At 30.2% G+C, this 16,662-nt stretch overlaps 1 protein-coding gene across 1 annotated transcript; it reads left to right on the top strand.

Annotated features, from left to right (window-relative positions):
• The first annotated feature begins 1,798 nt into the window (after positions 1–1,798).
• On the top strand, positions 1,799–15,994 carry LOC111716265 (uncharacterized). The gene is made up of 7 exons (XM_023491702.1): positions 1,799–1,918; positions 2,454–2,492; positions 4,659–4,887; positions 11,677–11,775; positions 13,764–13,866; positions 15,136–15,256; positions 15,862–15,994. Exons 3-7 carry the CDS (start codon positions 4,807–4,809, stop codon positions 15,992–15,994), a joined length of 537 nt encoding a protein of 178 aa, XP_023347470.1. The 5' UTR covers positions 1,799–1,918; positions 2,454–2,492; positions 4,659–4,806.
• The last annotated feature ends 668 nt before the right edge of the window (positions 15,995–16,662 follow it).

The following is a 16,662-nucleotide window of genomic DNA, read 5'->3' on the forward strand; positions in this document are numbered from 1 at the left end:
AATAGAATAGAATAGAATAGAATAGAATAGAATAGAATAGAATAGAATAGAATAGAATAGAATAGAATAGAATAGAATACCGACGATTATTTCAGAAAAAAAACTGGTGTTTTTGTGTAGAACATTTTCTGTTAATATTGCAGTTTTACAGAATTTACGATTTCAATTGCCATGTGATTATAATTGAACCCCGTTATTGCGTTTTTGGTGTTACAATTTGTTTCAGCCGTTTCAATTAACTTTTTTCTATTTTCGTTCGTTGGGTTTCATTGAATCATTGAATTTAAAAATCCAACCGGGTTTCAACTTTTTATGTATTAAAGCCCTTTAATTATTAATGAAACCAAAAGAAGCCCATTTTCTCGCACTGATTGATTACAAACGAAAAAAAGATTTGTTAAACTGAGATTAGATCTGAAGCTTTGACTTGGATTGCCTTCTGAATAATTGATCAGCCTGACAAGTCTAGTATTGATTTATCTCAACTTTATCCATTCTAGAAAACTAGAAAACATCTAGAAAACTAGAAAACATCTAGAAAACTAGAAAACATCTAGAAAACTAGAAAACATCTAGAAAACTAGAAAACATCTAGAAAACTAGAAAACATCTAGAAAACTAGAAAACATCTAGAAAACTAGAAAACATCTAGAAAACTAGAAAACATCTAGAAAACTAGAAAACATCTAGAAAACTAGAAAACATCTAGAAAACTAGAAAACATCTAGAAAACTAGAAAACATCTAGAAAACTAGAAAACATCTAGAAAACTAGAAAACATCTAGAAAACTAGAAAACATCTAGAAAACTAGAAAACATCTAGAAAACTAGAAAACATCTAGAAAACTAGAAAACATCTAGAAAACTAGAAAACATCTAGAAAACTAGAAAACATCTAGAAAACTAGAAAACATCTAGAAAACTAGAAAACATCTAGAAAACTAGAAAACATCTAGAAAACTAGAAAACATCTAGAAAACTAGAAAACATCTAGAAAACTAGAAAACATCTAGAAAACTAGAAAACATCTAGAAAACTAGAAAACATCTAGAAAACTAGAAAACATCTAGAAAACTAGAAAACATCNTTTAATTACTCCAGCTCGACAGCAGCAGTGATGTATTGATGCTTCTGTGTAACATGTCTCTGTCTACCAACGGAACAGTGTGTCAAAAAATAATCGTAAAAAAATGATTTTTTTCCATACCTATATTGGTCCATGCAAGTTATTGAGACGTTTTGTTTAGGAGATTTTCTCAATAGTTTCTGTTCTATCATTTTTTTGGAACGCCCTTCTTCTTGTAAACAGTTAACAGTAAAGGAAAAAGACAATGCTCAGATAGTATATCTGATATGAAAGGAATTGAGTTTTTGATTTTCTAATTCCCTATATCTTTACAACCTGATTTAGTCGATCTTTAATATTTCAAACTATAAATTCTGGTAAATTAAGTTGTGTACGTTTTAAATATGAAATGTATTCACAATTGGATTGTAAAGATTTAGAGATTAGAAAATGTATGTGTTTGGCAAAAACTCAATTTCTTTAGATCTTAGTAATTATTTATTTCAACAGATATTCATGCTTAGAGTTTTTTTTTCAATTTAACTAAAAAATCACCAATTTTTCACCTTCATATAGACACTGTTGAAATCTTCTACAATAATGTTCTTAAAAATGAATTATAAACTTCGAACTCGGCATATATGTGTGTAAGTAATAACTCAGAAGTCGTTTATCTCTAACATTCTTTTCGGAATTTTTAACAATTATAATGTTTATAATCTCAAAATACTTTCGGAATGTTCGATATTGCGAAGAAAATGTGAGATTTCTTCTAGAATCTATTATTTCATTTCCAGGGCGAAATGAAGTGTTCACTAAGGGAGTTGGTGGGACTCCAGTTTCTTCTATTGGGTATTCTTTATAAATAATAATTTTTATCCTTTCTTTAAAACCATTTTAATTATTTTTAACAATTGGGTAAAAATGAAATAAAATTGCATATGACCACAATATGTCCAAGTTTAATGCTTTCATGGTTTGGAAGTTCCAGATTTTTAGGATGTCGTGACAGTTTCATTTTTTGTGAATGACTCTGTAATATCAATTCCTATCCACATAAATAACTTATATAGAAATGAGAATAGAATATGAGAAAATGAATATTTCATAATAGAATATATTACTTCAGAGACTGTTAGAAAACTCTGGAATAGGAAGACGACTTTCAGACTCAATTCATAGGATTAAGAATAGTCCAATGTCAATGAAAGACGGCAATTTTGCAGTGTGCAAAGACATTTTCACTTTATGATTGAATATTATGCTACAAGTAATTGTAGTTAATCTGAAATTGTAACAATATTAAATAAACTTGAAGCATTGCTTTTTATGTCGTCTTCCTATTCCACAGTTTTCTGGTTCTCTCTGTATCTACTATTACTTTCAGAGGAACACGGGCTAGGCTGTCCTCCTCCCCTTCCCTTAGGTAAAACTAATAAAGACGACATTTGTTCAGACGACAATACAACGTATGATGCGCTAGGTCAGTTTAAAGAATTTGATCCTCCAAAACATTTGTATGTACTGCATTGTTTACATTCCCCCCGCAAAATAAAAATAAACTCAATTCTGCTCATTTGAAAAAGGTAAAAGAAAATTTGGTGAGTCAGGGAGAGTTAAATTTGTGGGAGGTTCTAAATGGGATAATAGCCCCCCCCCCCCGTTTTCTGCGCTTACATTAATGAAATATCCGGAACCAGATATAATGAATAGCATAGTTGAATCGTATACACTCAACTTCTAATTACAGCTTAATCCAAATAAAAGTGATTCAACTTAGTCTATACGATTCAACTGTTTCTCGCTTATCATTAGATTGAATCCTTTAGTCAAAACTGTATGAATAGTATTACAATATTTATGAACAGATTATAAAAATTACAAAATAACTGCACTAGACAATAGTTTTTACTTTTGAGAAATTGAGTTTCTGTGACAAACTTAATTTGTGTATCCCTTTGTCTTTGCAACCCGATGTCATAGACCTTCGATATTTGAAGCTTTAGATTCTGTTATATCAAAGTTTACAATATTAATGATTTACACTATCAGGTTGCAAAGAAAATTTGAGTTTATGGCAAAAACTTTAAATAAGAAAATTTAAAATCTCAGCGAAGCAAGTTGCTAACAAATTATGAACATTACAAACCGTTTGCATAAAAGCATAAATATTTGCATATATTTAGTATAATTTAAATACAAATGAAGAAATTACAATTTAGAATTTTCCCTACTAAGAATTAACTTATTTCTAGTTGAAAAGCATAAAAGGATAATGCTCAAAATCTTGACACTTGATAGATCTAAAATTAGAAAAATTCCAACGATCCTTCACGCAGAGATTGCTATGCTCACTTTACAACAATACTCTTTAAAGCTTTGTTAGATCAAACATGAATTATATGATAAACCGAGGGGGGGAGGTAAGGCTAGCGTACAGGGGAGAGGCAATAATTCTCGTGCCCCCTGAACTTAAGCCCCATCCCCGGAAATGTTAAGGTAAAGGGGAAAACATATTCTATGGCAGATCTCAAACTAATTTAAGATAAAACAAATGTTTTGATGTTTAGTAAATAAAGTTTACATATTTCAGTGTTCATGAATAAATATACAGTTAGTCTGTTTATTTCTATTTGTTATTTAAAGTTGGTGCCTCTACAAACTCAGGGAAGACAAACTCCGGAAAGATAAACTCCGGAAAGATAAACTCCGGAAAGGTAAAATCCGGAAAGATAAAATCCGGAAAGATAAACTCCAGAAGGATAAACTCCGGAAAGATAAACTCCGGAAAGATAAACTCCGGAAAGATAAACTCCGGGGAAAGATAAACTCCGGAAAGATAAACTCCGGAAAGATAAAATCCGGAAAGATAAAATCCGGAAAGATAAAATCCGGAAAGATAAACTCCAGAAAGATAAACTCCGGAAAGATAAACTCCGGAAAGATTAACTCCGGAAAGATAAAATCCGGAAAGATAAACTCCGGAAAGATAAACTCCGGAAAGTTAAACTACGGAAAAATAAACTCCGGAAAGATAAACTCCGGAAAGATAAAATCCGGAAAGATAAACTCCGGAAAGATAAACTCCGGAAAGATAAACTCCAGAAAGAAAGACAAACTCGGAAAGAAAACAAACTCTAGGAAGACAAACTCCAGAAGGAAAAATTTCGGAGAGAAAAACTCCAGAAAGACAAACTATGGAAAGAGAAACTATGAAAAAAAAAAAAAAACACTAGAAAGACAAACTCAAAAAGGGAAAGTTTCGGAAATATGAACTCCAGAAAGACAAACTTCGGAAAAACAAATTCCGGAAACACAAACTTTGGAAAGACATACACTCCAGAAAGACAAACTCCGGAAGAAAAACAAACCTAAATATAAATGATACAAAAATATTTACCATGAAATTTATATCTCTTTTTATATTGAAAACGATCATTTTTTTTAATGATAAACGATCGTTTTAAACCCAAAAATTATAGCAAGCTATATCTGTTTGGGTGCTCAGAGATGAGTGATAAAATTATGTAAAATGACTGTTGTATTATCCAAGATTACTGCCTCTTAATCTTACTTCATGTTATTTTTCTAGATTGGGTCGTCAGCTTCCCTTGACCCCTCCCACCCGTCGGCGGTCAGAACAACCTAATGGCCGCCGAAAAGATGAATCCCCCGGCCGGAGTTCTGAACCCCTTGTCTCCAGTCGGAGGGTCCGGCAGCCGTTGAACAAGAGATTGGAGATGGCGTTGAATAAGTTTACTGATATAGCTCTTCCATTTCATCTTAATCTTATAGATAACCATAGGAACAATATCGTTCAGGTATTATTATTATTATTATTATTATTATTATTATTATTATCATTATTGAGTAATCTTAAATACTTCATCCTCTGCTACATGAAGCCAATCCTTAGATAATGATTTCCCAAGGTTTATCTTATTCTCCGAACTATCCATGATAATGTATTTTATATAAATCATATATTACTCTACATTCATTAATTTGTCTGAAGCAAAGGATATTCCATCAAATACTTGATATTTACGTTTTAAATAATAACGTTAGTTATTGCAGACCTTTGATATTGTTTAAACTTGCAGACTTAATAGTTAGTCTACGACAACAGGTTGAAAAGATATAGGGATTAGAAAATCAGAGTAAAAAATAACTAATAAATGGCAAAATGAAATATCTAACCAGTGCGCGTAGTTTTTAAGGCGCGCGTACATGTACTGTGTACTAAGTACATTCTACGTGTAATGTTCAGTCTATATTCTTTGTACTGTGTACTCTCTAAAGCAAACATCCAAAAATGTACTCTTATGTAAAATACAAAAAGTATTTACTATTAAGATGTTACACTCTGTAAAGTGTATTTGAAAAAGAAAAAGTGTATGTACACTAACTCATCGAAATAGTTTTCTCTAACTATCTGTTCATAAATTCTAACGAAATGATAGGGTTTCTTCTATAAGAGTATGTACTCTGTGTTATGTAAACACTAGATAATTGATAAATACGTTGAGAACACAAATGGATAATGGAAACACACTAAATGCACAAAATTAGCAAGATAAGAAAACCTTTTTTATATACAGCTATTTTTTTTTGGCACTTAGACATGTACAAAAATTACCAGATCTAAGTAAAAACAAAATAAATATCCTATTTTTTTTTGTTTTTGGATTTTTGTTTAATTTATGAACACTTTTGTTACTCACAATATGTTCTTAAACCGCTTAATGTTTATGTTAAAATGGACTGTAAGCGTAATTTTCAATAGCCTTCCATTTAAAAACGAACATCCATGATTCAAAACGTCTCGTAAAGTTTCTGTAAAAATATCTGGAATGTACGGTAGCGAACTTTGTGCAGTGAATTCAACGCGTATTAAAGTCACATTTATTCGTGGAAACCCCTGAATGTTTTATGTCCTATTCCCAACCGCTTTTTAACATTCGAATGTGTATATGTATGAACCTTGAATATAAAACAACAAACAAAGTGTTCAGGAATTAAAAGCGTTTTTTAACGAACCTCTGATCCTCTAGTAAAAGTAAATTCAACCTAAAGTCTGACCGCGTCAACCTTGTTGCACCGGCTAGTCCTATTAAGTGTTTGCTTTATTTACCCAATGTCCGGGCGATACAGTACAAACTGAGACCAGAAAGGTTGACCCGGCTCGGAAATCGAAATGTACTATGGCTGCCCCTGTTTTGTTTTTTTAAAGAAAGAAGGAAAGGTTTTCAGGGTACTGTTGTGAATCAAGTATGCACCTGTTGAAATAGAAGGTAACTGAAAATTACGCTACAGCGCCTTTAAACATAAACATTAAGCGGTCAAAAACATATTGTGAGTAAGAAAACTGTTCATAAATTAAACAAACCTTGTTTAGCTATTCTTTTATTTGGTAAATAGTTAGTTACAACTTATTTTAAAAAAATGACACTTTTGTATTTTAAGGGTTAAATATTTTATTGACATTACTTATAAAAAGAACCTATGAGTTATTTAATTAAAATTTGAAAGATCACCTACAAGCAAGAAACATATTTTGAAATGGACAAATTTTTTTAAAAATGTTTCAAGCAACATTTAATTTATAGAGTGATTATCAGTAGGTTTTTTTGTGATTATCATAGGTTGCTTTGTGAAGATCATAGGTTGCTTTGTGATTATCAATAGGTTTCTTTGTGATTACCATAGGTTTTTTTTGTGATTATCATAGGTTTCTTTGTGATTATCAATAGGTTTTTTTTGTGATTATCATAGGTTTCTTTGTGATTATCATAGGTTTCTTTGTGATTATCATAGGTTTCTTTGTGATTATCATAGATTTCTTTGTGATTATCATAGGTTTCTTTGTGATTAACATAGGTTTCTTTGTGATTATCAATAGGTTTTTTTGTGATTATCATAGGTTTCTTTGTGATTATCATAGGTTTCTTTGTGATTATCATAGGTTTCTTTGTGATTATCATAGGTTTCTTTGTTCAGTATAATAAAACAGTTTTTATAACATTATATCTTTACATTAGTTTTGCTGCAACATGCATAAAGTAATTTATATTATCTGCAGTTCTATCCATAATTATTCTCATTATCTGTAATTAGGTAGGTATTAGTAAAAAGTTTTTCATGCGTCTTTAATATAAAAATATCAGAGGCTTCGAGTCGAGGCTTCCTAATGCTATTTATTTTTTGAATTTTTAATGGTATAAAAAAACTTGGGATAATTTGCTGAAATGTATTATTATAAATATAAGGAATTGAGTCTTTGCCACAAACTCTGATTTCTGGATCCCTATATCTTTGCAACCTAATTTCGTAACTTTATATATTTCAAAATATGAATTCTGTTAGATCAAATAATTCAAGCTTAATATGTCAAAGATTTCCTTCATAGGGTTGTAAAGATATAGAAATTATAAAATTTGAATTTATCGCAAAGACATTAAAGACACATAAAAGCAGTGTGTGAAAATCTGTGACTTTTTGTTTGACGTTTCTGAGGTTCAAAATGCTAAATGGGTTCTTTTGGCCCAAATTGATGTTTGTGAATACATAAAGTTCCACTGTTCTCCATCTGCAGATAAAATAAAATTATATGGATGTTTTGAATGCTGACGTTTTTTTTATTTTATGATAAGTATTACATTTATTCTCAAAATGTGGCCGAGGCTTGCCAAAACTTCGCAACTCTGTGCAAATATAAATTGTATAAAATGATATTTCTATTCCTCGTTGATGTCCTCGTAGAATTTAAAGTGAAATGTTTTTGCAAAGAAATGGCGGGAAAATCCACCACTAGATTGAATTTTCTTTATTTTCTTTATTGCAGATCCGCGGATTTGCATAGAATTTATTCATCGCGGAACATTCACAGGATTTCTTGCATACCTGCATACTTTTGAAATGATTTGATTTTTGCAAACTTGGAATTCAAAAGCAGGAACATTTATTTAGAAGAGCGGCCACCCACTTGGAGATTTTTTCCAAAAATAAAGGGGGGGGGGTGGAAAGTTGTTTCCCTCTCTTTGATAATTTTTATTCAAGATGTTCTGGAAGATTCGACTTCTTATTTACAAACATTATTTTTTGATAAAATTGGTTATTATATTGGTTTAATTATATATATATATTATATTACAGAAACTGAGAAGGTTTATTAGTGCAGCATAATCTCAAGTTATATGTTGGGGTGGGGGATTCTTAGAAAAAAATTATATTACAATTCCTCTCATCCTCACCTCCCCCCCCCCCCAGCTATAGGGGGGGGCACTGGTCAGGGGTTGGAAGTTCTAAAAATCAAATTTTATACTTTCTCAAAGACATCTTCAAAAGTTATCTGTGTCTATGTTTTAAGTTGAACCATTCATTTTTTCTTCAGTGCTAGACTCAAGCTACAGCAAGCTATGGTTGCAATGAACATAAAACATCAAAATTTTGCCATTTCCAATGTCGTCTTCCTATTCCACAGTTTCATGAGCCCTACTGTCGATTCTATTCAAATTAATATTGCCATTTTAATTCTTACCTAAAGCTAAATTTTTAAAGAAAATAAAAGTACTTCAAATAAACATTAAAGAAAATTACATAAAACTTATTTTAAACTTTTCTTGCACGGTGCACGACATTAAAACTTTAACAGGTTTAAGCTTTTGTTAAAATTAACAGAAGAATTAGGTGAAGGTTTGTATAATCGTCTGATTTCTTCTCGATTCTGATTGGATTGAGAAAACATAGGCTTTTTTCAACGAGTATAGAGTGATAATGTACGCTAAGCCTTTACTAATTATATAGGCCATCAACTATACCGAGAGCGCACTGCATATGTATTTATTATAAGTTAATTCTGGCCTAACCTATAATATATCAATATTAGTAAACAGTTGTAAAATAAAAGAGTATCGTTGAATGAATTTCGGGGTCTTAACATTTAAGTAGATTTTAATTTAAGAGATTCGAAAAAAACGAGAATATGAAGAAACTAAATAAAATAATATTTCATAACAAAAATATTGATATATTAAAAACTGCCTAACCCCATTCGTGAAACCTGGGTTTTAAAACTGGTTTAATAACGATTTCTTAAGTTCCGGGCTCTGGTTTTTTTACTTTAATTAATGCAGACTATGATTCATTAGATAACATCATAATTGTACATAAATATATAATATCAGTCAATTTTTAAAATTAGGTAGGCCAGTAGACAATATTTATAAAGCTAAGAAGGCATAAAACCTTTATTTTTCGAAATAAATAACGTCCAAATTAAAATCTTAAAAATACTTTTTCAATTGTAAAAAAAAGCTGAGGACCATAAAGCAAGATAAATCGGAGAATAAAAAGAAATAAAAAGTGCCAAATTTCTGTTTTACCCAGCTTACTTTATGGACATTTATGAGCAATTCAAATACAACGACGACCTCTGTACCATTTATAAAATCGCATGTTTATTGAGACCCTCTGTGTGGCAAAAAATGTATTTCTTATTTAAACTAATCTTTATAATAAGATTGAGAGTGGGGGGGGGGGTGCAAAGAACCAACAGTATATGTACATAAACATATATATTCATTGATGCAATAATCATAAAACCCATTTATTGTTTCTTTATTTGATAATATTTTCAGAATATTCATTTTGGAGGAATATCAATATATTTCGACATAGATGTATAGATATAACAGACCCAACAGTACCCGCCGAAAAACTCATCTGCGTTAAGTTTGGTCTGTGATAAAGGAATAAAAGCATGCCAAAATTATAATCAAAACATTTAAAGAAACTATTTCATGCAAAACAAACCTTGAGATATCGAAGCAATTTTCCCAACATTTCAAATTTTAACAGAATGCTTATAATTTAAAATGATTTTAGTTTTTCAATATTACAAGTAAAAATTAAGCACTTTATTAAAAACTTTTAAAATTATTTTGTGTCTGTTTATACAATCTAAACGGAAAAAAGTAAGTAAATATATTTTAAGCAATATCAAAAGTATAAAGATGTTCATTTCGCTGAACTTTCTTTAAGAAATAATAGATTTAATCAAAAGAAGCCATTTAAATATAGTTTCACGTTTTTTTTCTTATACCCTGTATGTGTGTGTACTGTGTACTAATACTAAATATAATATGAATAGAAACTAAGTAATAAGCTGTATATATATATATCTAAGATTGAGTCAAGGAGTATGGAATATAAGAAAGAAGGGATCGACCCGGCCCGCCCAACCATATGATTTATACATCCTTCGCAGACGGTGCTCAAATTGAAAAAGAGTTTTTAAGGTCGTCTTTTAATTTTTTAAATGTGTTTTTTTTCACTATACCATATCAAATAAAGCGATTTTTTATATGATAAAATAATATGTCTGTATTGCCAATATTTTTGCATCCCAGAAAATGTGTTTGTTTGGCGTTCAGCCTACCTTTTTACCTGTGTAATGTATACAATAACCTATTCTGTGCGCGGTATTTGTACATCAGACAGTTAAGGAAAACATGTTTCTTCAAGATACTAATTCAAGGAAAGTTATTTCAGAGGTGTACGCATTTTTTGTACTGCAGTGTACTGTCTTTGGGCTGAAAAGTAAACACAAGACGGATGTCACAGCTAGCCTGACATAGTATTTTTCACATAAAAAATTCAATGAAGTATTCTGGTCATAGGAAACTTTTATGTGAATTTTCAAAATTATCAAAATTAAATGCTTTTATCCTCGGATACCAGACGAACACTGATGCATCTATTCTTGTTTACAAATTCCGCCCAGAGAGAACTGGTTTCAATATGTACGCAGAGTATACGCGACCGCAATTAACTTTCTTTGCATTAGTACTTTGCATTTCTTATTCAAATGGAGTACCCGACTACAAAGCATGTATAATCATATAGTAGGGCGGACCGGGTCGATCCTTTCTCCGTTATATTACATACTCCTTAAGGATTGAGTGTATATCATGTAAGTTGTAAGTGGAATACCAAAGACACAAAATATATAGTATTCGTTTTAAGAATAAATAGGACACCATTAAAAATGCTTTCAGCAAATATTATTTATCTCTGTGGTTGCATGTCTGAACATCATTAGCTCATCTATTATCCTAGAATATACCCATAGAAAAAATATTTTTCTAAAAACTCGATATCCTATGGGATAAAAATGGTTCCTACCACAAAAGAAAACCCACGAGTTTAAAAAAAGTTTAAATTAAATATGATTAATATAATCGAACCATCTATTTTAGATATGTGTTTAATACATGTAAAAAATCCACATAACCATTGTATTTTTATTTTTTCTGAAGCACAAATCTACGGTTTTTCAATTAGGATATGCAACAAATGTACGGATGTTGTATTTGTAATAGTTATAATTAAAACCTAATCACGAACTACAAACTATTTAGTGCCTAGTGGGGCCCCGGGGTTTAAATCAGAAAGCACAGAAATGACAATCATTCTGCTGTTATTTATTTAAAGAATTTTTTGTAAATTTCCTAAATTTATTTTTGAAGGTTTTGGTATAATTCCTTCTTAAAACTTTATTTTGTAGTTTATTCTATGTTATAAATAAATTACTTACTTATTATTTTTAGTTGCAACAGAATGGAGGTGGATTGGAGAAGCTCAGGGCGGAAGTGGAGGCAGCTAGTAGAGCTGTTAGGCAGCTAGGATCCCTCCTCTTTGAAATGGAGGTAAAAATAGATTTAAAATGATTTATGTCAAGTATTTTCAAATCTTGTGTATACTTTGTTTATGAAATTGTCTTATATATTGCAGTTCTTTAGTATTGGATTATTGAGCCGGTACAAAGATACGTTTAAAGATTACATCACTACACATTTTCCTAAAACTTTTATTTCAAAATGGCGACGATAAAAAAATGGCGGCCATTAGATGTTTCCCGGATTTCAGTGAAGTTTGGGATTGGAGGAGAGAGTTTCATTTGTTCCCCAGAGAGTAAACTAGATCCAAGCAATCTTTTAAAATATGCATGGACAGGTTTCATACTGGGTATAAACCAGGATCCCTCGACGCTGGTTTAAATTTCATTTCATGTTTTTATAAATATTATATTTCTGAGATTTTTTCAGTTTTAGGATTTGGTATTTTTACTGGATGCCTTTAAAGATTGCCAAAGAAAATGCATGCTATCTTCGTATTCGGTTTTTATCTTTTATTTCAAGCCCTAAAATCCTATATTTCAGGTCCCAAAATTCCTGCATTTCAGGTCCTAAAATTTTATATTTGAGGTTCTAAAATCCTATATTTCATTTCTAAAATCCTATATTTCAGGTTCTAAAATCCTATATTTCAGGTCCAAAAAATCCCGCATTTCAGGTCCTAAAATTCTATATTTCAGGTTCTAAAATCCTAGATTTCAGGTTCTAAAATCCTATATTTTAGGTCCTAAAATCCTATATTTCAGGTCATAAAATTCTATATTTCAGGTCCTAAAATCCTATATTTCAGGTCCTAAAATCCTATATTTCAGTTCCGAAAAGCCTATATTTCAGGTCCTAAAATACTATATTTCAGGTTCTAAAATCCTATATTTCAGGTTATAAAATTCTATATTTCAGGCCTTAAACTCCTATATTTTTCAGGTTCTAAAATCCTATATTTCAGGTTCTAAAATCCTATAATTTTAGGTTTTAAAATCCTGTATTTTAGGTTCTAAAATCCTATATTTAGGTTCTAAAAATCTATATTTAAGGTCCTTAAATCCTAAATTTCAGGTCCTAAAATCCTATATTTCAGGTCCTAAAATCCTAATTTTAGGTTCTAAAACCTATATTTCTGGTTCTAAAATCCTATATTTCAGGTCCTAAAATCCTGTATTTCAGGTTTTAAAATCCTATAATTCAGGTTCTAAAATCCTGTATTTCAGGTTTTAAAATCCTATATTTCAGGTTCTAAAATCCTGTATTTCAGGTTCTAAAATCCTATATTTTAGGTTCTAAAATCCTGTATGTATTCAGGTTCTAAAATTCTGTATTTCAGGTCCTAAAATTCAGTATTTCAGGTTCAAAAATCCTGTATTTCAGGTTCTAAAATCATGTATGTATTCAGATTCTAAAATCCTATATTTCAGGTTCTAAAATCCTATATTTTATGTTCTAAAATCCTATATTTCAGGTTTTAAAATCCTATATTTCAGGTTCTAAAATCCTATATTTCAGGTTCTAAAATCCTGTATGTATTCAGGTTCTAAAATTCTATATTTCAGGTCCTAAAATTCAGTATTTCAGTTTCAAAAATCCTGTATTTCAGGTTCTAAAATCATGTATGTATTCAGATTCTAAAATCCTATATTTTAGGTTCTAAAATCCTATATTTTATGTTCTAAAATCCTATATTTCAGGTTCTAAAATCCTATATTTCTGGTTCTAAAATCCTGTGTGTATTCAGGTTCTAAAATTCTATATTTCAGGTCCTAAAATTCTGTATTTTAGGTCCTAAAATTCTGTATTTCAGTTTCTAAAATCCTATATTTCAGATTCTAAGATTCAGTATTTCATGTTCTAAAATCCTGTATTTCAGGTTCTAAAATCATGTATGTATTCAGATTCTAAAATCCTATATTTCAGGTTCTAAAATCCTATATTTCAGGTTCTAAAATCCTATATTTCAGGTTCATAAAATCCTATATTTCTGGTTCTAAAATCCTGTGTTTATTCAGGTTCTAAAATCCTACCTGGAGACTGGTGCAGATATCCTCTATTTTGATCTCCGAGTTGAACCTGCAAAGAAGACAGCATATCACGCTATACAGGAGCTACATGGTAAACCAAAGAATAGAAAATTAAAAGAGTGGAATTTACTTTTAAAAAAACGTGCAAAACCGCCATTTTGTTGTTTACTGTAATTTTCCAATTTGTAACATTTTTGCATTATATTTGCACTTTTATCTCCTTTTCAGACTGATCATGACTGAATTATTCAAAACCGAGCAACAAACTATATTTCCTCTCAAAGATTTTTTTGTGTGTTTTAAACACATCAGATACATCTTTAGTAATATCATAAGATTTTAGTCCATTAAATATATTTTTATTAATATCATTATAATCAATAGAATTAAACCCATTAAATATATTGTTAATAATCCATTTAATACATTGATAGTATTATCATTATAATCATTAGAATCAAACCCATCAAATATATTGTTAGTAATATCATTATAATCAATAGAATTAAACCCATTAAATATATTGTTAATAATATCATTATAATCATTAGAAACCAATAAAATATATAATTAATAATTAATAATATTGTTATAATCATTAGAGTTAAACCTATCAAATACATTGTTAGTAATATCATTATAATCATTAGAATCAAACCCATCAAATATATTGTTAGTGATATCATTATGATCATTAGTATCAAACCCATCAAATTATTGTTAGTAATATCATTATAATCATTAGAATCAAAACAATCAAATATATTGTTAGTAATATCATTAAAATCATTAGAATCAAACCATCAAATACATTGTTAGTAATATCATTATAATCATTAGAATCAAACCTATCAAATACATTGTTAGTAATATCATTATAATCATTAGAATTAAACCCATTAAATACATTGTTAGTAATATCATTATAACCATTAGAATCAAACCCATCAAATATATTAATAGTAATATCATTGTAATCATTAGAATTAAACCCATCAAATACATTGTTAGTAATATCATTATAATCATTAGAATTAAACCTAGCAAATATATTGTTAGTAATATCATTATAATCATTAGAATCAAAGCCATTAAATATATTGTTAGTAATATCATTTAATCATTAGAATCAAACCTATCAAATACATTGTTAGTAATATTATTATAATCATTAGAATCAAACCTATCAAATATATTGTTAGTAATATCATTATAATCATTAGAATCAAACCCATCAAATACAATTAAAGATGTCGTCAGTAAAAATAATAACACATTGTATCATCATAAAAAAATAATTTTTTTACCATTTTTAGAAGAAGAAAAAAATATGTTTTTAAAATCAGCTGATTTTTTTCAGAGATTTGTCCAAACTCCTCAACAAATTACTCTGGCATATCCGCTGGTTCCTCTAAAAGGTCGTCATCACTAACAATTTGTGCCAAAACTCCAGATTCGCCACAAGATTTTCCAAACAGCAGGAATATTTCAAATTCAATTTGTTTACTTGCAATAAACTGCCATTTTGTAAACACTTAAAAATGGCGGATACTTTGAAAATATTTTCAGTTTTTTTGTTGCAAGTCTTTCTTCTTAGTATATTTAAGACAAAAAAGGCAGTAAAATATTTGGTAGATTTTCCTCATTTTAATTAAACAATTTTCTTAAAGGCATATTGTAAATGGCAGAATCATTTTAACGATTATAGGATACGAACAAATAAACAAACAAACAAACACCCGAAAAAAAACGAAAAACAAACACCCAAACAAACAAAAGGCAAGTCAAATAATTTATATGCAAATATGTATATTGGAATAAAAACATTTTTGGAAATATTCGGAAATAAACTTTGTAAATCTTTGAAGAGTTTCTTGAACAAACCGGAAATGGAAAATGTTCTATTTCCGGTCACATTTCTCACGTGGTTCCAATTCAACCAAGGAAATCTGAAATATATTGAAAAGAAAATTTTTTTCTTCAAAAAAGCAAAACTTAAACATGACTGTTCAAAATATGAATTGCAATATAGTAATGATAAAACGTCCTCCATGTTTTTTTTCTATTTTGAATATTGTGAGAACAGGAGACATTCGGACAGTGAAACTCAGTCCGTGAGTTCTCACACCTACTCCTTGAACGGGGACTCCAGGGAGTCCTTACTCTCACATAGGAGTAGGAGTATACAGGTATACCAGGGAGTCCTTACACAGGAGTAGGAGTATACAGGTATGCCAGGGAGTCCTTACACAGGAGTTGGAGTATAGAGGTATACCAGGGAGTCCTTACACATGAGTAGGAGTATACAGGTATACCAGAGAGTCCTTACACAGGAGTTGGAGTATACAAGTATACCAGGGAGTCCTTACACAGGAGTTGGAGTGTACAGGTATACCATGGAGTCCTTACACAGGAGTTGGAGTATACCAGGGAGTCCTTACACAGAATTTGGAGTATACAGGTATACCAGGGAGTCCTTACACAGGAGTTGGAGTATACAGGTATACCAGGGAGTCCTTACACAAGAGTTGGAGTATACAGGTATACCAGGGAGTCCTTAAACAGGAGTTGAAGTATACAGGTATACCAGGGAGTCCTTACACAGGAGTTGAAGTATACAGGTATATTAGGGAGTCCTTACACAGGAGTTGGAGTATACAGGTATACCAGGGAGTCCATACACAGGAGTTGGAGTATACTTGTTTTAATTTTAAAACATTTGTTTACTTGTACAATAATATCAAAAGAATATTTCGCAAAGAAATTGAGTATTAAATAAAATATTTAATATCTATAATCTCAGTCAAATTCCAAGTTTTCATTTTTACTTTTTTAACCCAGTCAATACTTTAGTCTGGGTAATGGCCTCTGATCCATTCCTTAGATG

The sequence above is a fragment of the Eurytemora carolleeae genome, unplaced genomic scaffold (assembly GCF_000591075.1).
Source record: "Eurytemora carolleeae unplaced genomic scaffold, Eaff_2.0 scaffold1553, whole genome shotgun sequence".
Taxonomy (NCBI): domain Eukaryota; kingdom Metazoa; phylum Arthropoda; class Copepoda; order Calanoida; family Temoridae; genus Eurytemora; species Eurytemora carolleeae.